Source organism: Theropithecus gelada, chromosome 13 (genome assembly GCF_003255815.1).
Source record: "Theropithecus gelada isolate Dixy chromosome 13, Tgel_1.0, whole genome shotgun sequence".
Lineage (NCBI taxonomy): Eukaryota > Metazoa > Chordata > Mammalia > Primates > Cercopithecidae > Theropithecus > Theropithecus gelada.
The window spans coordinates 29986199-30008048 of record NC_037681.1 but is presented as its reverse complement, the minus strand read 5'-3'; the positions used below and the strand labels follow the sequence as shown (position 1 = coordinate 30008048).

The window sequence follows — 21850 nt, the reverse complement described above, 5'->3', positions numbered from 1 at the left end:
TTTTTTTTTTTTGAGACGGAGTCTTGCTCTGTCGCCCAGGCTGGAGTACAGTGGCCGGACCTCAGCTCACTGCAAGCTCCGCCTCCCGGGCTCACGCCATTCTCCTGCCTCAGCCTCCCGAGTAGCTGGGACTACAGGCGCCCGCCACCTCGCCCAGCTAGTTTTTTGTATTTTTTAGTAGAGACGGGGTTTCACCCTGTTAGCCAGGATGGTCTCGATCTCCTGACCTTGTGATCCGCCCGTCTCGGCCTCCCAAAGAGCTGGGATTACAGGCTTGAGCCACCGCGCCCGGCCGCAAGTCTAGTTTTCAAATAAAGGAGGAAGAAAAGTGAGTCTCAGGAAGGTGCTGTCAGTTGTCAGGTTCACTCAGTGATGAACATAGGCCTTGTGGGTATTTTTCTTTTGAAGAATGACTTTTTTTTTTCAGTTTGTTTGACAGCTTACAATATAATTTGTTGCTTAACTTAACCCCCCCACCATTAGATTGAGTTGGTCAAGACTAGCAAATAGTTTCATAGTTGAAAAGCATGGTTTATTATTTATTTTTTATGTTTATTGTCCTACAAATGTTACTATACTGCAGTACTAAATATTGATTAGGCATATGACAACATTTTTCTGAAAGGCAAAAAATACATAATAAATTGAAGCATGGCTTTTAGAGTACTCTATGGGTCACCAAAAATGATTTCAATTGAACTGTTATGAATTGCATAATTTAGGAAACTTATGAGTCATAAGAGCTTAGTCATGATGATATCTTGTTGAAGTTGCAGCTGGGGTGTATAAGTCTCACTTTGATTTCAAAATTGTTTTCCCTTTGTGTTACTTTTAATAAAAGAGGATGTAGTGGGTGGGAGGAAAAAATACAGGTCACCATGAGGGATAAGAAAGTTTGTATCTGAAACATGTATTTTTGAAATTTACCTTGAGGTTATTGGCATGGGGATTCTCCATATTGCAGTGCTGATTTCATTATTGACAGCACCATTTTACTCAGTATTTTGACATCTGGCTTTCTCTTTTTTTTTTTTTTTTTTTTTTTGAGACGGAGTCTTGCTCTGTCACCCAGGCTGGAGTGCTGTGGCCGGATCTCAGCTCACTGCAAGCTCCGCCTCCCGGGTTCCCGCCATTCTCCTGCCTCAGCCTCCGGAGTAGCTGGGACTACAGGCGCCCGCCACCTCGCCCGGCTAGTTTTTTTTTGTATTTTTTAGTAGAGACGGGGTTTCACCGTGTTCACCAGGATGGTCTTGATCTCCTGACCTCGTGATCCGCCCATCTCGGCCTCCCAAAGTGCTGGGATTACAGGCTTGAGCCACCGCGCCCGGCCTGGCTTTCTCTTTTGATGTTAATTTTGCTTACTGGCTGTATTCCTTTGAAACCTAAATGCTTAACTGCCCTAACTGCTCCAAGGGAGATTTAATGTAACTCTGTTTTATACTAGTCTAAGAGAAAAACCGTATTTCAAGAGTAGAAGGGAGAGGAGTTAAGCAGAGAACTGTGATGGGAAACTGGAGAGATCCTTTTGACTTTCACAGGATTTCCTAGAACATTAAATGTAGATTTCCTCCAAGGCCAACTTTTGTGAGAATATAAATGTGTATAGCTGGAAGTGTAATGTGAAGAAAGTCTGAAAAAGATTGATAGGAAAGGAGGACAGGAATGGGCTTCATTGAGGTAACGGAAGTGAAATGAAGGGCTTTTCATATATGGGTTGAACATCCCTAATCTGAAATGCTCCAAAATTTGGAACTGTTTGAGTGCTGGCATGACACCACACATTACCCCGAATGAACGATTTTTTCACCATATTAATGGTATATTTTTTGCTGTGTAGTACTTATGTGTGAATAGGTATAAGAAAATGATTACTGGCCGGGCGCGGTGGCTCAAGCCTGTAATCCCAGCACTTTGGGAGGCCGAGATGGGTGGATCACGAGGTCAGGAGATCGAGACCATCCTGGCTAACACGGTGAAACCCCATCTCTACTAAAAAATACAAAAAACTAGCCGGGCAAGGTGGCAGGCGCCTGTAGTCCCAGCTACTCGGGAGGCTGAGGCAGGAGAATGGCATGAACCCAGGAGGCGGAGCTTGCAGTGAGCTGAGATCCGGCCACTGCGCTCCAGCCTGGGCGACAGAGCAAGACTCCGTCTCAAAAAAAAAAAAAAAAATAAATAAATAAAAATAAAATGATTACTTATTGGTAGCATGTAGAATTAGTCAGGAATGATGGTGATGCCAAACCACAGATTATATATGTGGGTGGCCGAGACAGTGACACCTTTGCTTTCGAATGCTTCATTGTACACAGACTTTTTTTCATGCAAAAAAAGTTACTTAAAAATATTGTTTAGGCCGTACGTGGTGGCTCATGCCTGTAATCCCAGCACTTTGGGAGGCCGAGCTGGGCGGATCATGAGGTTAGGAGATCGAGACCATCCTGGCTAACACTGTGAAACCCTGTCTCTACTACAAATACAAAAAATTAGCCGGGCATGTTGGCAGGCACCTGTAGTCCCAGCTGCTCGGGAGGCTGAGGCAGGAGAATGGCGTGAACCCGGGAGGCGGAACTTGCAGTGAGTGGAGATCGCGCCACTGCACTCCAGCCTGGGTGACAGAGCGAGACTCTGTCTCAAAAAAAGTAAATAAATAAATGAAACATAAATGAATTTTATATTTAGACTTGGGTCCCATCCCCAAGATACCTCATTATATATATGCAAATATTTTAAAATTTTAAAAATTCTGAAGAATGAAACATTTCTGGTCTCAAGCATTTTGGATAAGGGATGCTCAATCTGTATCTCTTTATTTGCTCCTAAAATCAGCCAAGGAAATGGGCATCTCTCTGTTCCCCCCATTTCCTTTGTTGTTGTTGTTGTTGTTGTTGTTGTTACATCAGTTGTACTGGTTTCACTTCATTTGACAGTGTTCTGCTAATGACTGGATGTGTATCTCTGACCTGGACTCACTCTCTGGAGCTCATATTCAGCTGCTCATTTGGCACTTCAAATATAACATGTCCAAAATTAGTTACCTTTTTTTTTTTTTGAGAAGGAGTCGCATTCTGTCACCCAGGCTGGAGTGCAGTGGCACAATCTCGGCTCACTGCAACCTCCACTTCCTAGGTTCAAGTGATTCTCGTGCCTCCCCAAGTAGATGGGATTACAGGCACCGGCCACCACACCTAAGTTTTTTTTTTTTTTTTTTTTTTTGTTGAGAAGGAGTCTTGCTCTGTCGCCCAGGCTGGAGTGCAGTAGTGCGATCTCGGCTCACTGCAAACTCTGCCGCCTGGGTTCACGCCATTCTGCCGCCTCAGCCTCCCAAGTAGCTAGGACTACAGGCACCTGCCACCACGCCCGGCTAATTTTTTTTTTGTATTTTTAGTAGAGACGTTGTTTCACCGTGTTAGCCAGGATGGTCTTGATCTCCTGACTTCGTGATCCGCCCACGTCGGCCCCTCAAAGTGCTGGGATTACAAATGTGAGCCACTGTACCCGGCCTTTTTTGTATTTTTAGTAGAGACAGGGTTTCACCATGTTGGACAGGCTGGTGTTGAACTCCTGACCTCTGGTGATCCATCTGCCTCAGCCTCCCAACGTGCTGGGATTACAGACGTGAACCACTGCCCTTGCCAGTTACCTATTCTTTTGATTACAAGATTGAGTAGCTGGACACAGTGGCATGTGCCTGTAATCCCAGCACGTTGGGAGGTTGAGGCCGACCGATGACTTGAGACCAGGAGTTTAAGACCAACTTGACCAACGTGGTGAAACCTGTCTCTACTAAAAATACAAAAATTAGCCAGGCGTGGTGGCATGTACCCGTAAGCCCAGCTACTGGGGAGGCTGAGGCAGGAGAATCGCTTGAACCCAGGAGGCGGAGGTTGCAGCGTGCCGAGGTTGAGCCACTGCAATCCTGCCTGGGTGGCAGAGCGAGACTCCATCTCAAAAAAAAAAAAAAAAAAAAAAAAAAGAATGAGTATCGGATACAGGTTTAGACTGGGACTAGGCAGGGCTGCTGGTAATTGTGGAAGTTGTCTCATTGCCTAACCTGAAACTTGCATCCTGGTTACTTGTCTTGCTGGAGAGCCTTGGCTCAGGTTAAGTCCTGGGTCTGTTGAGGAGCTCATATTCCATCCTCCTTTACTGGTATAAATCCGTAAAATTGTTTAGTTCCCAGGCTCTGGGGTCCCTGGCCTAGCAGAGAGCACTGCTCCCTTTTTCTCATTCCTTAGTCCCAACAACCCGCACCTGACACTTATTACACGTGGCCTGCTTCCCTGTCCTGTGTGTTTGGGGAGTGCTGAAGAGGAAGGCTTCTGTATCTTTAGCACAAACGCAGGAAACACCTCACAGCAGTACTGGGTTTATGTTTTCCATTTCTGATATCAGAAGTAGGAGCATGACACTGATTAGTGTCTTTTTGGGGGAACTTTTTGTACTTCATGCAGCAGAGCAGTGAAGAGTGAGCTGAGTACCTTGGGGTTCTGCAGTACACTTGCAAGTAGTATTTTAGGAAAATGCAATTTGCTGCAAAAATAAAAGAAATTGATATAAAAAATCCACAAGCTGGGCACAGTGGCTCACAACTGTAATCTCAGCATTTTGGAAAGCTAAGGGGGAAGGATCACTTGAGCCCGGGTGTTTGAGACCAGCCTGGGCAACATGGCAAGACCTTGTCTCTACAAAAAAATAGATACAAAAATTATCCAGGTGTGGTGGCATGTGCCTGTGGTCCCAGCCACCCAGAGGATTGCTCATGCCCAGGAGGTTGAGTCTGCAGTGAGTGGTGATTGTGCCCTGCACTCTAGCTTGGGTAACAGAGTGAGACCCTGTCTCAAAAACAAAACAAAACAAAACCCCACACGTTTCCAGAACCTTCTCATATAGCACTTTATTTACATTGTTCTTAAATACATTTGGGACAGTTATATACATACTGCTATACATATGTGTATATGTGTTGATATACACACAAAATTATATACATAATTTGTTTGTTTTTGAGATGGAGTTTCACTGTTGCCCAGGCTGGAGTGCAGTGGCACGATATCAGCTCACTCACTGCAACCTTTGCCGCCCAGGTTCAAGCGAGTCTCCTGCCTCAACCTCCTGAGTAGCTGGGATTACAGGTGCCTGCCACCACACCTGGCTAATTTTTGTATTTTTAGTAGAGACTGGGTTTTACCATGTTGGCCAGGCCGGTCTTGAACTCTCAACCTTGTGATCCACCTGTCTTGGCTTCCCAAAGTGCTGGGATTTCAGGTGTGAGCCATTGTGCCCTGCCATATACATAATTTTTTAAAGTTTTACGATTAGTTTGAGCTTAAAAATGTCAGCTCTGGGCTTAATGAAGAAAATATGGGTATACTTTATGTCAGTGCATTAAAGTCAGTGGCCACAAAAGCTTATCCCAGAGATAAAACAATTCAGACAGAAGTGGGGGAGTGGAAGGTTTATCAGATCTTCTGTAGGCAGCTCCACAGCTACAACCAGAAGGCTAGTTTGTTACAGGCCTGAAAGCCTGGTTTTCTCTTTATTCTTCTTTGAAAAACTTTAGAAGGAACAAAGTATTGGCTACTTTTTACCACTGATGCCAGTGTTAAGAATCTTGTGATAACTCTCCCTGCTGAAAATCACTATGTGGCTCATCAGTAACACGACTGCAGACGTGATGACTTAATACAAAGGAAGTCCTATGTAAATGAGCAATGAAATTGCAACTATATATAAGGAACAAAATAGAATATGAAACTCCAGAATCTTTTTTTTTTCATTTCTGTTTCTCCCAAGGCTCTGTCATTCAAAACTCCCGAATCTTTCAGCATTCAATTGCCTCCTGATATCAGCCCCTCTGTTACTTGTTGTTTTTTTTTTTTTTAAATCACAGTGAGCCACAACCTAGGAGTCTTTTAGTGGTTTCTACTTGGTTTGCTTTGCAGCCTACCAGCAGATTTCCTACATTCCAGTCTTCTTCCCCTCTAGCGCATTTTCCGCACTGCAGTCATTATGAAATTTCTTTCTTTTTCTTTGGGATGGAGTCTCACTGTGTCACCCAGGTTGGAGTGCAGTGGCGTGATCTTGGCTCACTGCAAACTTTACCTCCTGGGTTCAAGTGATTTCTCATGCCTCAGCCTCCCAAGTAGCTGGGATTCTAGGCACCTGCTACCATGCCCACTAATTTTGTATTTTTAGCAGAGACAGGATTTTGCCACGTTGGCCAGGCTGGTCTCTAACTCCTAACCTCAAGTGATCGCCCGCCTCGGCTTTCTCTTTCTCCCTCTTTTTTTTTTTTTTTGGATTTTGAGACAGAATCTGGCCCTGTTGCCTAGGCTGGAGTGCAGTAGCATAATATCAGCTCACTGCAGCCTCTGCCTCCTGAGCTCAAGCCATCCTCCCACCTCAACTTCCTGAGCAGCTGGGACTCCAGGTGTACACCACCATGCCTGGCTAATTTTTGTATTTTATTTTATTTTTGTTTTTGGTAGAGACGGGGCTTTGCTGTGTTGCCCAGGCTTGTCTTGAACTCATGGGCCCAAGCCATCTGCTCACCTTGGCCTCCCAAGGTGCTGGGATGACAGGCATGAGCCACCACAGCTGGCCCATAATGAAATTTTTAACTTACAGCTATTGCCATTATCCAAAACCCAGAATCCCTGATTTCCTTCCATAGCCCTCCGTGACCTGACCTGTGCCTGACTCTCCAGCCTCACACCTCATCGTATTCTCTCTCTATTGCTCTGCATTGCAGCCTCATTGAGTTGCTTTCACTTCTTTAAGTGTTGTGTTCTATTTTTTTGTGAACTTTACCGTATGTTATGCCCTTGACTTAAAGCCTTTCCTTTCTTTTCCTTCTCTGAGGTACTGCTTCATCCTTTTGGTCTTCAAAACCGTTTCCCTGGGAAAACATCTTTGACTCAGCAGGCAGGGATCATGCTCCTGCTGTGTCTGTGCATAACTTTCTGCGGCTACTTCTGTCTTGGTCTGTGATGTACTTTATAATAATTTTGGTCTTTCCTTCACTGTCACAATACCAGAAATCTATTTCTTTTTCTCTGTGTTGTATCCTTAGTGCTTGAAAGGTAGGAGCTTCTTAATAAATATTCGTTGAATAATCAAGTAAATGGAGTCTGGTGGAAAAGAGAAAAAATAAGTGTAGAATGTGTGTGCAAGAAAGGAGGGGAAGGGGGATGAAAAAGATAACAAAAGCGCATAACAAAACAACAAATAGCAAAAACTACAAAAAATAAAAAGCAGATGACAAAAAATAAAAAAGATAACAAAATGATGATTGCTGTGGCAACTTGTAGAAAGTAAGGAAGGTCCTCTCATTCTAGAGAGAAGTTGGCAGCCATTGTAGTTTTTTAAAGAGAGAATATGGGCTGGACTCGGTGGCTCACGCCTGTAATCCCAGCACTTTAGGAGGCTGAGGCGGGTGGGTCACGAGGTCAAGAGATCAAGACTGTCCTGGCCAACATGGTGAAACCCTGCGCCTACTAAAAATACAAAAATTAACTGGGCATGGTGGCGTGCACCTGTAGTCCCAGCTACTTGGGAGACTGATACAGGGGAATCGCTTGAACCCAGGAAGCAGAGGTTGCAGTAAGCTGAGATCACGCCACTGCATTCCAGCCTGACCACAGAGTGAGACTCCATCTCAAAAAAAAAAAAAAAAAGTATATGGCCAGACACTGAGCTGAGATAGACAAGCATGGCAGTGTCTGGTATTAACTGAAATAAACTCTACTGTAAGAAGCAGGTGGTTTATGCTTAAGTTTATTGAGAGAATTGGATATGGATAAGAGATAAACTCTTGGGAAATGGGGAGAAATATAAATTCTGTTGGAAAGGCTGTAAAAAATTGAGATTACTAATGGTTAGAATTTTGGAAGTAAAGTGCAGTAAAATATTGAGTACCCGAGAGAGGTTACTTGTTAGTGAAAACACAATAGCAGTAGTACGTAGCTACAGTTTGGCTCCAAAGGAAGAACTGTTTTTACTGTAGTTTGTAATGGCTTCAGAATCTCCAATTTGGGATACCCAGTTATTAAAAGAGAATAAATTACAGTTGAAATGCATTAGTTAAGTATTTTAAAGTGCTTTAGCAAGCTACATTTAAAAACTGCTTATTATAGAAAATATACCCAAAATAACCAATGATGTTACTGTCTTATGCTTATTTTTTCTAGACCTATTTTTATACATAGTTAAGATTATACAATATGAGTATTTCTGAAATCTATGTTTAACATTATAACATATGTATTTTTCCATGTTCGTTCATTCATTCATTCATTCTTTCTTTCTTTCTTTTTTTTTTTTTTTTTGAGACAAGGTCTCATTCTGTCACCCAGGCTGGAGTGCAGTGGTGCAATCTTGGCTCACTGCAGCCTTGACCTCCTGGGCTCAAGCGATCCTCCTGCCTGAACCTTCTGAGTAGCTGAGACTACAAGCACATGCCACCACGCCTGGCTAATTTTATTTTTACTTTTTGAAGAAATGAGGGTCTCACCATATTGCCCAGGCTGGTCTTGAACTCTTTGGGTCAAGCAGTTCTCTCACCTTGGCCTCCCAAAGTGCTGGGATTACAGCCGCGAGCCACCGCCCTCAGCCCCATGTTCTTAAAAACCTTTTGTAAACGACATTTAAAATAGTTGCATATTTTTTCCCCATCTTTGGAAGTGTTACAACATCCAACTATTTCACAGTTACTAATTTACCTTCATTCTGGTTTTTGTCCTTGAAAATAAGGCAAGGCTGAATAATGAACATCTTTGTGGCTAAAGTTTTTTTTCTTTACTTTGAGTTGTTTCCTTCCTTTAGCTTAGTTCAGTGGTTTTCTTTTTTCTTTTTCTTTCTTTTTTGAGATGGAGTCTCGCCTTGTTCCCCAGGCTGGAGAGCAGTGGTGCTATCTCGGCTCACTGCAACCTCCACCTCCCAGGTTCAAGCAGTTCTCCTGCCTCAGCCTCCTGAGTAGCTGGGATTACAGGTGTCTGCTGCCACATGCTGCTAATTTTTGTATTTTTAGTAGAGACAAGATTTTGCCATGTTGTCCAGGCTGGTCTTGAACTCCTGACCTCAGGTGATCCACCCGCCTCGGCCTTGCAAGTGCTGGGATTACAAGTGTGAACCACCGCACCCAGCCAATTCAGTGGTTTTCATACTTGAGTGTGTCAGCATCACCTGGAAGCCTTGTTAAACACAGACTATTGGATCTCACTGGGCGAATTTCTGTTTGAGTAGGTCTGAGGGGAGACCTGAGCATTTGCATTTTTAACAAATTCCCAGGTGATGATGCTGCTGCTGGTTTGGGAACTGTGAGAACTACTGGGCTATATTATTGACAATGAAATTACAATGTTGAGGTTAAGTTCCTAAGTCAGTAGGAGTGATTATGATCTTGAATGAAACTGAGTTCATGTACCAACCTGTATCAGGGAAGTTGAAGAACTAAAGGACCATATTGCATTTCAGCACTGAGAATTCGTGCAGTTTGTGAACATGTGAGTGCTGATATGTGCAAGGTTTTTGCCGAGTATTGTGAGGCAAGGATGTTGTAATGAATAAAATATAGCCCTTTTTGGCCCCTTTTATTTTTTTTGAGATGGAGTCTTGCTCCATCGCCAGGCTGCAGTGAAGTAGCGTGATATCAGCTCACTGCAACTTCCGCCTCCCTGGTTCAAGTGATTCCCCTGCCTCAGCCTCCTGAGTAGCTGGGACTACAGGTGCACGCCACCATGCCCGACTAATTTTTTGTATTTTGGTAGAGACCGGTTTTCACCATGTTGGCCAGGATGGTCTCGATCTCGTGACCTTGTGATCCCCCTGCCTTGGCCTCCTAAAGTGCTGGGATTACAGGCTTGAGCCACCATGCCCAGCCTGGCCTTCCCCCGCCCCCCAGAGATGGAGTCTTGCTCTGTCACTCAGGCTAGAGTGCAGTGGCGCAATCTCAGCTCCCTACAACCTCTGCCTCGCAGGTTCAAGCGATTCTCCTGCCCCAGACTCTCGAGTAACTGGGATTACAGGTGTGCACCACCACACCCGGCTAATTTTGTATTTTTAGTAGAGACAGGGTTTCACCATGTTAGGCTGGTCTGGAACTCCTGGCCTCAGGTGATCCTTGGCATCCCAAAGTGCTGGGATTACAGGTGTGAGCCACCAGGCACGGCCTCATTTGAGGAAACTTTTGATATCAGAATCTTAGGTTTTTCATTAGCGATTGCCAGATTTCCATATTCCTCTGGAAGGTAAAGGCCTAATTGCTAACATTCTGGAAGCCAGTTAGGGTAGGAGGGTAGGGTATTGGGTAGAGGATAAAGAAGGGGTTTGGGAAATAAGGGGTGGGGTGTCTCTTGGCAGTTGTATGGTTAAATTGAGTTTTTGTTTTATTTATTGATATGTGTTTTTCAGGTACATGAGATATTTTGCTACCTATATACAATGTGTAATGATCAAATCAGGGTGATTGGGATACCCACCATTTGAAACATCTTTTCTGTGTTAGGAATATTACAAGTCTTCTAGCTATTTTGAAGTATACAATAAATTATTAACTATAATTTCTGTACTGTACTATCAAATATTAGAACTTATTAATCAAACTGTATTTTTGTAACCCTAACCACTTTCTCTTCATCTCCACCACTCCCACTTCCCTTCTTAGCCTCTGGTGACCGTCATTCTGCTGTGACCTCCACGAGATCCACTTTTTTAGCTTCCACACATGAGTGAGAGTCTTTCTTTTAAAACTGGTTTTGTGAGCATATTTAACATTAGTAGCAATAAACTTGTATTTTCAGCTGCTGTTTCTATATTTTGAGGACCTTCTAAGTCCACTGGAAGGATTTTGAATACCGTAGTGTCTGCAGTGATATTTGTTGAAAGAAAAGGAAAGCATCAGTGCAGATATTTTTAAACAGTTTTTAAAGAGAATCAAGTCACCCAATTTGTTTTCTAAAAATCCTTCTAATTTTGGAAGAGGCAGTGGAGTTTCTGTTGATAAAAAATGATGTATAGTTTGTACTTGACACTTCCTAATGGATTACATCAGGAAAGATTTATTGTCTGGCACTCTCATTTTAACAATATTACAATTGATTATTAGGTTTAGATGCTAATACCTTTTTTACCTTTATTTCAGAGAAGCTTGATTCTTTGCTCTCAGACTACGATATTCTCTCCTTATCTAATATCCAGCAGCATTCGGTAAGAAAAAGAGATCTACAGACTTCAACACATGTAGAAACACTACTAACTTTTTCAGCTTTGAAAAGGTAATTTGAATTATTCATGGAATAATGTTGGGGCACTGGGGGCTTGGTTTGGCAAAAACAAAAAAGTAAGGGTATCTACTGAAATCTTGGGAAATTATGTTTTAAAGATTTGTAATTAATATAATTACAGTCTGTTATATATACAGTGGTTTTGAAGTATAATGCTTATTCTAAAATTAATACTGGGGCTGGGTGCAGTGGCTCACGCTTGTAATCTGAACACTTTGGGGGGCCAAGACGTGTGGATTGCTCGAGCTCAGGAGTTTGAGACCAGCCTGGGCAACATGGCAAAACCCCGTCTCTACTAAAAGTACAAAAATTAGGCATGGTGGCATATGCCTGTAATCCCAGCTACTTGGGAGGCTGAGGCAGGAGAATCGCTTGAACTGGGGAGGTGGAGGCTGCAGTGCGCTGAGATGGTGCCACTGTACTCCAGACTGGGCAACAGAGTGAGACTCTATCTCAAAAATAAATAAATAAATAAATAAATAAAATAAAGTTCATACTGATGAGTATTTTTAAAAAAGTAAATAGGTGTTGCAGAGGTCTTAATGATGGTAATGATGTTTCACAAATTCTAACAGATAATTTTAATTAATTGAATGCTTATAAAACCTTTTGTTTTTGTTGCTACTTTAGAACCATCAGCCATGTGCTAAATATTATCTTTATGTATGAAGAGATAAATATTTTGTTCAGGACTCCACTGCCTGGTGGCAAGCTGGGTCTAGAATTTCATGTTCTATTTATTTACTTTAGTTTCCAAGATTCTTTAACCTGCTTCATATTAATTTATTTTTAAAGACAGGGTCTTGCCTTGTTGCCCAGGCTGATCTTGAGCTCCTGAACTCAGGTGGTCTTTCCATCTTGGCCTCCCAAAGTGCTGGGATTACAGGTGTGAGCCAACATGCCTGGCCCAAATTTAATGTTCTTTCTACATTGAGTTCTTCTTACTTCTTAGCATAAATTGATTGGTATGTTCTGTTTCAGGAGTGATTTTAATATCATGTGTTGTTTTGCACATTGAAATGTTAGATAATTGCAGGCCTCTTTTTAAAGTCTTTAGGAAGCTTTATTCAGTATCAAAAAACAGACACATGGAGAATATAAATTGACTGAATTATTCTTTATTGGTGTTTTTTTTTTTGAGAGTCTTGCTTTGTTTTCCAGGCTGGAGTACAGTGGTGTGATTTTGGCTCACTGCAATGTCTGCCTCCTAGGTTCAAGTGATTCTTGTGCCTCAGCCTCTCAAGTAGCTGGGACTACAGGTGCACACCACCACGCCTGGGTAATTTTTGTATTTTTAGTAGAGACGGAGTTTTACCATGTTGGCCAGGCTGGTCTTGAACTCCTGACCTCAAGTGATCCACCATCTCAGCCTCCCAAAGTGCTGGGATTACAGACATGAGCCACTGCGCCTGGCCATCTTTATTCTTTATATAGGACAAGCCTTCTCAACTGTGTTAAAAAAATAATAGGAATATGTGCATCTGGTTTAAAAAACAAGCCATGGAGTATATACAAAGTTTTTACTTCTAACTCAGTTACACTTCTCAGACCTAGAGGGGTTTCCTGTGTAAACTTCCAGATTTTTTATTTAATTAATTTATTTATTTATTGAGACAGAGTTTTGCTCTTGTCACCTAGACTGGAGTGCAATGGCACGATCTCAGCTCACTGAAGCCTCCGCCTCCCGGGTTCAAGTGGTTCTCCTGCCTCAACCTCCCTAGTAGCTGGGATTACAGGCGCTCACCGCCACGCTCCGCTAATTTTTGTATTTTTAGTAGAGATGAGAGTTCACCATGTTGGCCAGGATGGTCTTGAACTCCTGATCTCAGGTGATCCACCTGCCTCGGGCTCCCAATGTGCTGGGATTACAGGTGTGAGCCGCTGTGCCCGGCCCAAAATATTTTAATGCATATTTTTTGCCTATAGGTCTGTGTGTGTGTGTGTGTGTGTGTATAGGTGATATAGATAGCATATTTTACCTCATTTTAAACAGCTGCATAAATATTCCTATTGCATAGAACTGTAACAACATACTGACTAATACACTACAGATGGATAGTGTTTAACCAAAGTGATTTTTTTAATATAACAAACAATGCTCTAGTGAGTATCTTTGTAAGTGTATACCTTGGTGAGGTGTTTTTATAGGATATATTCCTAGAAGGAGAATTATTGGGTCAAGGATATGTATACTATGTTTATTGATATTACTCTTTCCTCCCAAAGAGATTTGACCAATTTATTCTTCCAGCAGCAATATATGAGTTTACCTGTTTCTTGTTATCTTTGCCAATACTAGGTTTATCAGCCTTTAACTTTCACCCCTCTAAAGGGGATGGTATTTTATAGTTGTTTTGATTTTCATTTTGTGTGACATTGAGCATCTTTTTATATATTTGTAAGTAATTTATATTTCTGTAAACTGCCTTTTTATATCTTTTGACTATTTTTCTATTGAATTTGTCTTTCTAACTACTGAATTGTAGCAGTGCTTAGTATATTAAGGAGATTGGTCCATTGTCATATGGTTATTTTAGGCAAATTTTTAATGCAAATTGTTTTAATTTTTGCTAGCTATTGTAATTATCCTTAGGTTATTTTTTAATGACTTCTTTCTGTTAGATTTTATGTCAGAATATTACAGTATTGGTTATTAGCTTTCAACTTACACCAAATTTGAGCAGATTGGTAATAGCTACAGTTAATCAGGTGCTTATTTTCTGTAATTTACTGGCACTTTACATAAGTTATCTCTAAAAGTGGTTCCTTTTTTGAAGGAACAACAACAACAAAAAACAAAATTAAGGCTTAGAGAGCTTAGTAACTTGCTCAAAACTACTCAGCTAGTAAATGACAGATACAAGATTTGAACAAAGGTTGGACCCCAAAACTTGTGTTATTTCTGCTATACTGGTGGGGAGTTTGGTGAAGAAGTGGATATAATAGCAAGAGATGAGTAGGAGCAAAGGAAGAGTGAGGAAACTATAAAATGAAAATAATTTGAAGTTTAGCTTTTTGGGTTTCTTTTAAAGTTGAATTTGAGGGGCCTGTAGAATCCCTATTCTAGAGGCAAAAACTTCCATAGCCTTACATATTTCTCTTTCAAATTTGGTAGATGACATTGATTCCTTAAGAAAATATTAAATCGTAGCCACTTGTTATCTTTTCTCTGTGTAAGAAAGCAGGGAAGTATGTAATTTGTTTTACAAAGTTTCCATACGAAATATTTAATGGGAAATTTGTCTAATAGTGTATGGAATTTTATACCAGGTGTTTTAAAATAGGTTATTTCCTTTAATCCCCAAAACCATTCAGTTATTAGGTGATATTAGTTCCATTTGTAGATAAATACTTAGGATTCAAAGATTAAGGCCAAGGTCAGACAGTGAGTAAATGAAGGCAGGACTTAAGCCAAGTTTGTCAGACTCCAAGCCTTTCTTTTCTATCATATTGCGTTATTAAAGTTTAAAACAACAACAAAAACAAACAAAGATAGCTGAAATAATCAGTTTGTTTCAGGGCTGAGTTAACTCTGAAACCACTCAGTACTTGATTGTAAATGAGAAGATTCTGTTTTTCGATAGCAGTGGAAGGCAAAGTAATTTAAACCAAGATCATTGCATTAAATTTGGATGTAACTATTAGAGGTTCAAAAAAGTTGGAAATACTGGGAGGTTGTATGAAGAGTTGAAGTAACTTAAGAAAAAAAGACACTTATTTAAAATTTGCCTTACAGGTTTCATTTCCTTTTTGTTATAAATCAATACATTATTGATTTTAGATAAATTATTGATTTAGAAAATTATTGATTTAGATAAATCAAGAAATTATTGATTACAGGCTGGGCAAGATGGCTTATTCCTGTAATCCCAGCACTTTGGGAGTCCAAGGTGGATGGATCACGAGGTCAGGACCATCCTGGCTAACACGGTGAAATACAAATAATATAGCTAAAAATACAAATAATTAGCTGGGCGTGGCAGCAGGCACCTGTAGTCGGAGCTACTTGGAAGACTGAGGCAGGAGAATGGCGTGAACCTGAGAGGTAGAGCTTGCAGTGAGCCGAGATTGTGCCACTGCACTCCAGCCTGGGTGACAGAGCAAGACTCCGTCTCAAAAAAAAAAAAAAAAAACAAAACAAGAAATTATCTTATTTTTAAATAATGAAAAAGCTGCAGATACTGTTTTGATACTTTTTTTGATGTTGCCTGAATTTTTTTGGAAAAAGTTAAATGTTTCTCCTAAAAGTGAAACATCTCAGATTATTTGAGGAGGTCTAGAACTGATAAAGAAATGAAAGTGATATGCCTGACTAAATGGATCATTAAAAATGATTAGGAAAATAATGTTAATTCAAACTGGTTAGCTGGTCTTTAGTTACTGTAAATTCTTAAGTTGAAAGTCAGAAAGAGAAAATGTTAAAGAAATTTGTAAGAAAATGACTTCACATAATTTTGAGAGGATAAAGCAAAAGAAATTTTGACATATTCTGTTGGAAGTTTTGTAACTCAAAAGCTAATATTGGAAAATCAAAAAACATGAATTTTATCATTGCTTGGTCTTTATCTTTAGAGCAGATTCTTAATGTAGCAAATGAAAAATGCAATTCCATTGATTTCTTTCTGAAAAGAACATTAAGTAAGATTGCAACTCTTAGCTTTAAAACAAAATAATAAGACATTTATAATAAGTATGCTTTTGAAAGTTCTCAACATAACTGGAGGGAAAAATCATAACTGAGAATGTGTGGGAAGATATGTTTTAGGATAGCAGAAGAAGATGTTCCAAGGATTTATGAAATAATGTTCTATTGTTGTCTTTTCCCTTTGACCATTAAAAAACCACAAGCAAACTAAAATTACCTTGTTATGCTCAAAAAGTTAAAAATATTTGTTGCCATGGAGATAGTCCCAGTCTAGATTTCTTTCCGGTAGTTTAAAGACTTTTGCAATCCCATGGGGAAGTAATATATTTTCAGTACCACAGCTGACAAAATTTGTTTCTGTGGGTGAGATGAATAATATACCTTTTTTTTGTCTTTGGTGTTCATGGACACACTGAAAAGCTATAAATAATAATTGAGAAAGTCTTGCTCACCACTCCTAGTTCATGTAAGGACCTAAAGTCATAGAAAACAAAAAGAATGGTAAGCCAATTAAAGAAACTGGACTGAAACTCATAGAAAACAAAAAGAATAGTAAGCCCACTAAAGAACTGGAATGTATACCTCCCCTCCCCTCCCCTCCCTTCCCCTCCCCTCCCCTCTCCTCCTGGTGCTGATGGAGTTTATATTCTAACTTCTGTCTTGGATACCTCATATTTATTTTCCTAACGGTAATTGTGGATTACTGTTTTGCGGGATATGTGGTTTTGAGGAGGAAAAAAGTATGAGTACTTTTTTTGTTTTTTGCGACAGAGTCTTGCAGTGGCAGGATCTCCGCTCACTGCAAGCTCCGCCTCCTGGGTTCACGCCATTCTCCTGCCTCAGCCTCCCAAGTAGCTGGGATTGCAGGCAACCGCCACCACACCCGGCTAATTTGTTGTGTTTTTAGTAGAGATGGGGTTTCACCATGTTAGCCAGGATGGTCTCAATCTCCTGACCTCGTGATCCACCCAGCTTGGCCTCCCGAAGTGCTGGGATTACAGGCCTGAGCCACTGCGCGAGGCCGCATGAGTGCTTTTAAATATAGAAAGCAGCATTTATTAATTTTAAACAGCAATAAGAATTTTCTCATAGTCCACCCAGCTTGATAGTTAGAGACAGCATAATACAGGGTTTTGAAATAAACCAGGCTTATTTCCCAGTTTCACCATTTACTAGCTGTGTAACTTTGAGTAGGTTGATTAGCTTCCAAGCCTCAATTTGTACTTGTGTGAAGTGGAGGTAATAGATGCATAGTACCTAACACCAAGTAGGTGTTCAATAAATAGTGTATAATTGGATTAGTTTTTAATAATACTTTTTTTAGATAATCAGGATTCCAACTTAACTATTCAGTCGTGTGTATTTCTTTATTCTTCAGTGTTTTCCAGGAGACATGAATGTGTAAGTTCTTTGAATATGTTTTCCCTAGTGTGAGTTTATTTTGGTCTGCTGTTTTTATAGCTAAATAAATTAGTCTGTTTGTCTTTATAGGAGATATATTGCTCTAAGTACCTAATAAGACTTTAGTTGTAACTTGCATAGTGTCTTATTAATGTCAACGCTTCTGGCTTTTTAAGAAAGTTTAATTATATGAAAATGAGACTTATAATTTGTGTGCTTAGAGTAAAATATGAATGCATTTTTCTTTAGGCATTTTAAATTATACCTGACATCAAGTACTGAACGTTTTTCACAAAATTTCAAGGTCGTGGTGGTGGATGGTAAAAATGAAAGCGAGTACACTGTGAAATGGCAGGACTTCTTCACTGGACACGTGGTTGGTTAGTATGGAGCTTGTTGATTTGCCCCTGTGTCTGGTGTGTTAGGTCTCCAAATCTAACTTGATTGCATATTCTTTTCTGGTGCAGGGTAGTGGGGACGGGGTATCGTAGAAGTGCTATTCTTTGACTGTTTTCTTTGAGGTATTTAAGTTTAGAAGTGGAAATATTCTAATAGGAGGAAATGAGTATTATCTAAATGTCATACTAACTGACTGGTTTAATGATTAAAATTAAATTCCTCTTAAGTGATAGGAATTTAACCTTTCTTTTCATCAGTGACTGTAAGCTTTCTTTATATTTTAAACAGGGAAGCTTGGAGATAAAATACTTTGTGATCCTATTATGTATGTATTTGAGAAAAATCTGTCAAACAAGCAATTGCGGTTTACTTTTTGACCTTTTTCTGCAATGAAAAAACAAATGGCATTGAAATCCACAAATAGTACAGTTCCTAGGCCTGTACATTCCAAATCATGCTTTCTGTCTCTCCTAGTTCTTCCTTTACCTAAAAGTAGATAAAATTATTCCAGAAGAAAATCTTAGTAGTTTTGTTTTTTTTGGGAAAGGGATAGGTTTCAAGTGACTAAACTTAAGGCTACCCCTTAGGAGGTGAGATTATCTAGCTTCTTTCTCGGGCCTTTGTTTCTTGTTTTGCAGAGCTGTCACAGTACTAGGCAAATTCCACCCTGAAGGATTTAATTTTTATTGAGAGTAATGCGTAGTTTCTTATTTGATGTAAGTATCTTTAAATAATAATTTTTTTTTTCTCTCTTAAGGTGAACCTGACTCTAGGGTTCTAGCCCACATAAGAGATGATGATGTTATAATCAGAATCAACACAGATGGGGCTGAATATAACATAGAGGTAAATTTATATGTGAATTTTTTTTCAGTAGCTTATATCTCTGATTTTCAAAAAGCTGCTTAGTTCTGCAATAAAATAAGTAATTATACTTACTTCTTTTCTCTTTTTATTTGAAGTTTTTTACCAGGAAAGTAGATTTTTAAAAAAGGATAATCTCTAAGAAGCTGTCTTATGATATACCCTGTATTTCTAAGTACCATAATTGGGATGGATAATAGGAAGAGAAAACTTTCCCTCCTGACTCATTTTTTAATTCTTTCTCAAATAATCAGTAAGTGTAAACATCCTCAGAAATGAAAGTGAAGTATTATTTTTCAATTTCTCTGTTTTTCTGCTGGACACACTGGAAATGCTAGATCAACCAAAGGTGATAGTTCATAGTCTGAGAAGTTAAAGAGGAAGCTAGGAAAGTCAGGCTGTGGTCGCTCTTCCACTGAAAGAGTAGCAGTAGAAATCAAGACCACGGTGGCTACATTGGTTAAGACACATATCTGTCTGTCAGATACTAGTCTACAAAACAAAACGTTTACTACATAATTGTGAATTGAAGTTGATTCTGTGTTTCTTGAAAAATGAGAAAACTCTGGGTGGTGGTGGTGATGTCACTAAAATGGATCACCTGTGGGAAAACTGAGTAAGATAGGTCAAAATGAAATGTTCAGGTGTATTTGAGTGCTCGATAGGGGTAAAACAGTCTGCTGGAGGTATAAATACTATATATTTTAATTATATCCAAATTACGCAACTGTTAGTCTTTTGACTATCCATTATTGTGAAAAAGAAACCTATGGACTTGCAGTATGTTATAGTTTGTTAATGTTTGAACTATTTAATGTCAATGTTTTGAGGAGTCTAGCCTACCAGAAAGAGTCAGAAGTTTAGTGGAAAGTAAAGGAACTAATATTATAAATGCATTCATTCTAGAATAGGCAAAGCATCCCTGGAATGTCTTAAATTTGCTTGTTCTTTCAAATCAATTTATTTTTTAAGAATACCTTTATTTTAAAATATATGCTCATTGCAAAATTTGGAAACTAGATTATCTGTACTTGGACAGATAACTACTATTGACATTTTGACAGACATCCTTCCAAATTTTTTTTCTGTGTGTATATACACAAATAAGTATACCCACTATTTTTTCCTGCATAAGTAGGACTATACAATATGTACAGTTTGTCTTTACATATTTTTCGTTTAACGATATGATTATGAACCTTTTCATGTTAATACAGATCTAAATTAGGGTGGTTTTGTTTGTTTGTTTGTTTGTTTGCGACGGAGTTTCCCTCTTGTTGGCTGGAGTGCAATGGTGCGATCTCAGCTCAGCGCAACCTCCACCTCCCGGGTTCAAGCGATTGTCCTGCCTCAGCCTCCCGAGTAGCTGGTATTATGGGCATGCTCCACCATACCTGGCTTATTTTGTATTTTTAGTAGAGATGGGGTTTCTCCTTGTTGGTCAGGCTGGTCTTGAACTACCGACCTCAGGTGATTTGCCTGTCTTGGCCTCACGAAGTGCTGGGATTGCAGGTGTGATCCACCACTCCCGGCCTAAATTAGGGTCCTTTTTTTTTTTTTTTTTTTTTTTTTTGCCTGTCACTAGGTTGTAGTGCAGTGGCACGATCTTGGGTCACTGCAACCTCTGCTCCCTGGTTCAAGCAATTCTCCTGCCTCAGCCTCCCTATTAGCTGGGATTACAGACACACACCACCACGCACAGCTAAGTTTTGTATTTTTGGTAGAGATGGGGTTTCACCATGTTGGCCAGGATGGTGTCGATCTCCTGACCTTGTGATCGCCTGCCTCGGCCTCCAAAAGTGCTGGGATTACAGGTGTGAGCCACTGTACCCGGCCAATTAGGGTTTTTAATAAAGGCTGCCTGTTGCTCCACTGATACACTGTAACATTTATTTAACCAATCCCACTTCATGCTCAACTGTTTTGGGTATTTTTGTTTTGTTTTTTTGAGATGGAGTCTTGCTCTGTCACCCAGGCTGGAGTGAAGTGGTGTGATCTTGGCACACTACAACCCCTGCCTGCCTGGTTCAGGCGATTCTCCTGCCTCAGCCTCCCAAGTAGCTGGGACTGCAGGTGTGTGCTAATTTTTTTGTTTTTTTGTTTTTGAGATGGAGTATAACTCTGTCACTTAGACTGGAATGCACTGGCATGGTCTCCACTCACTGCAACCTCTGTCTCCCGAGTTCAAGTGATTCTCCCGCTTTAGTCCCTCGAGTATCTGAGACTACAGGCACGTGCTACCAAATCTGGCTAATTTTTGTATTTTTAGTAGAGACAGGGTTTCACCATGTTGGCCAGGATGGTCTCGATCTCCTGACCTTATGATCTGCCAGCCTCAGCCTCCAAAAGTGCTGGGATTACATGCGTGGGCCACCGTGCCTGGCCTCAACTGTTTTGTTTCTAATTTTTGAAATAAAAGGTATTGTAGTGAATAGCCTTGGGCACACCTTTTGGTGCATGTATTTAGTTGGAATAGTCTGGATGATAGGGAGTAGTCTGGGAAGTTAAATGAAGAAACTGTAGGAAGCTCTGTCTAGGCTGTGCCAGGGCTTCAGATAAACTCTCATAGCTGAGCAGCTTAACACAAGCAAGGTTTTTTCTTACTCTCCTGTGGCTTGATGTGGGTTAGGTGGTTCTCCTCTACTTTGTGGCTTTGACTTTTGGACACATGTCCTCTGTAGTTCTCACAGAAGGGAAACAGAGCTAGAAAATTAAACAGGATATTAAGGGCCAGGCTTGCAAATGACCTTCCATTCAATACATTCTAGAACACTTTATCTCTGACCTGCTATAAAGGAAGATCGTCGTAATTTGAGCTCAGAAAGAAAGCAGTGTGGTAAACGCACAGCATTGTTTTTGCTGCAGTGCATATGTTTGCTTATTTCCGTAGAATAATTTATTCTTTTTTTTTTTTTTTTTTGAGGCTGAATCTCGCTCTGTTGCCAGGCTGGAGTACAGTGGCGCGATTTCGGCTCACTGCAGTCTTTGCCTCCTGGGTTCAAGCCATTCTCCTGCCTCAGCCTCCCAAGTAGCTGGGATTACAGGCGCGTGCCACCATACCCAGCTAATTTTTGTATTTTTGGTAGAGACGGGTTTCACAATGTTGGCCAGAATGGTCTCCATCTCCTGACCTCATGATCTGCCAGCCTCAGCCTCTGAAAATGCTGGGATTAAAGGCGTGAGCTACTGTGCCTGGCCAGCTTATTCTTAAGCTAAAATGTGTGTCTTTAGGATCCAAGTTAAATTTGCTCAGATT

General features: G+C 40.4%; 1 protein-coding gene across 2 annotated transcripts in view; it reads left to right on the top strand.

Annotated features, from left to right (window-relative positions):
• The window catches only part of ADAM17 (ADAM metallopeptidase domain 17), a 70290-nt gene that overhangs the window by 2884 nt on the left and 45556 nt on the right, over positions 1–21850 (top strand). For both annotated transcript variants that reach the window (XM_025354167.1, XM_025354166.1), the window contains exons 2-4: positions 11144–11276; positions 17581–17711; positions 18488–18576. In XM_025354167.1, the coding sequence (XP_025209952.1) occupies positions 11144–11276; positions 17581–17711; positions 18488–18576 (353 nt within the window). The remainder of the gene's footprint in view (positions 1–11143; positions 11277–17580; positions 17712–18487; positions 18577–21850) is intronic.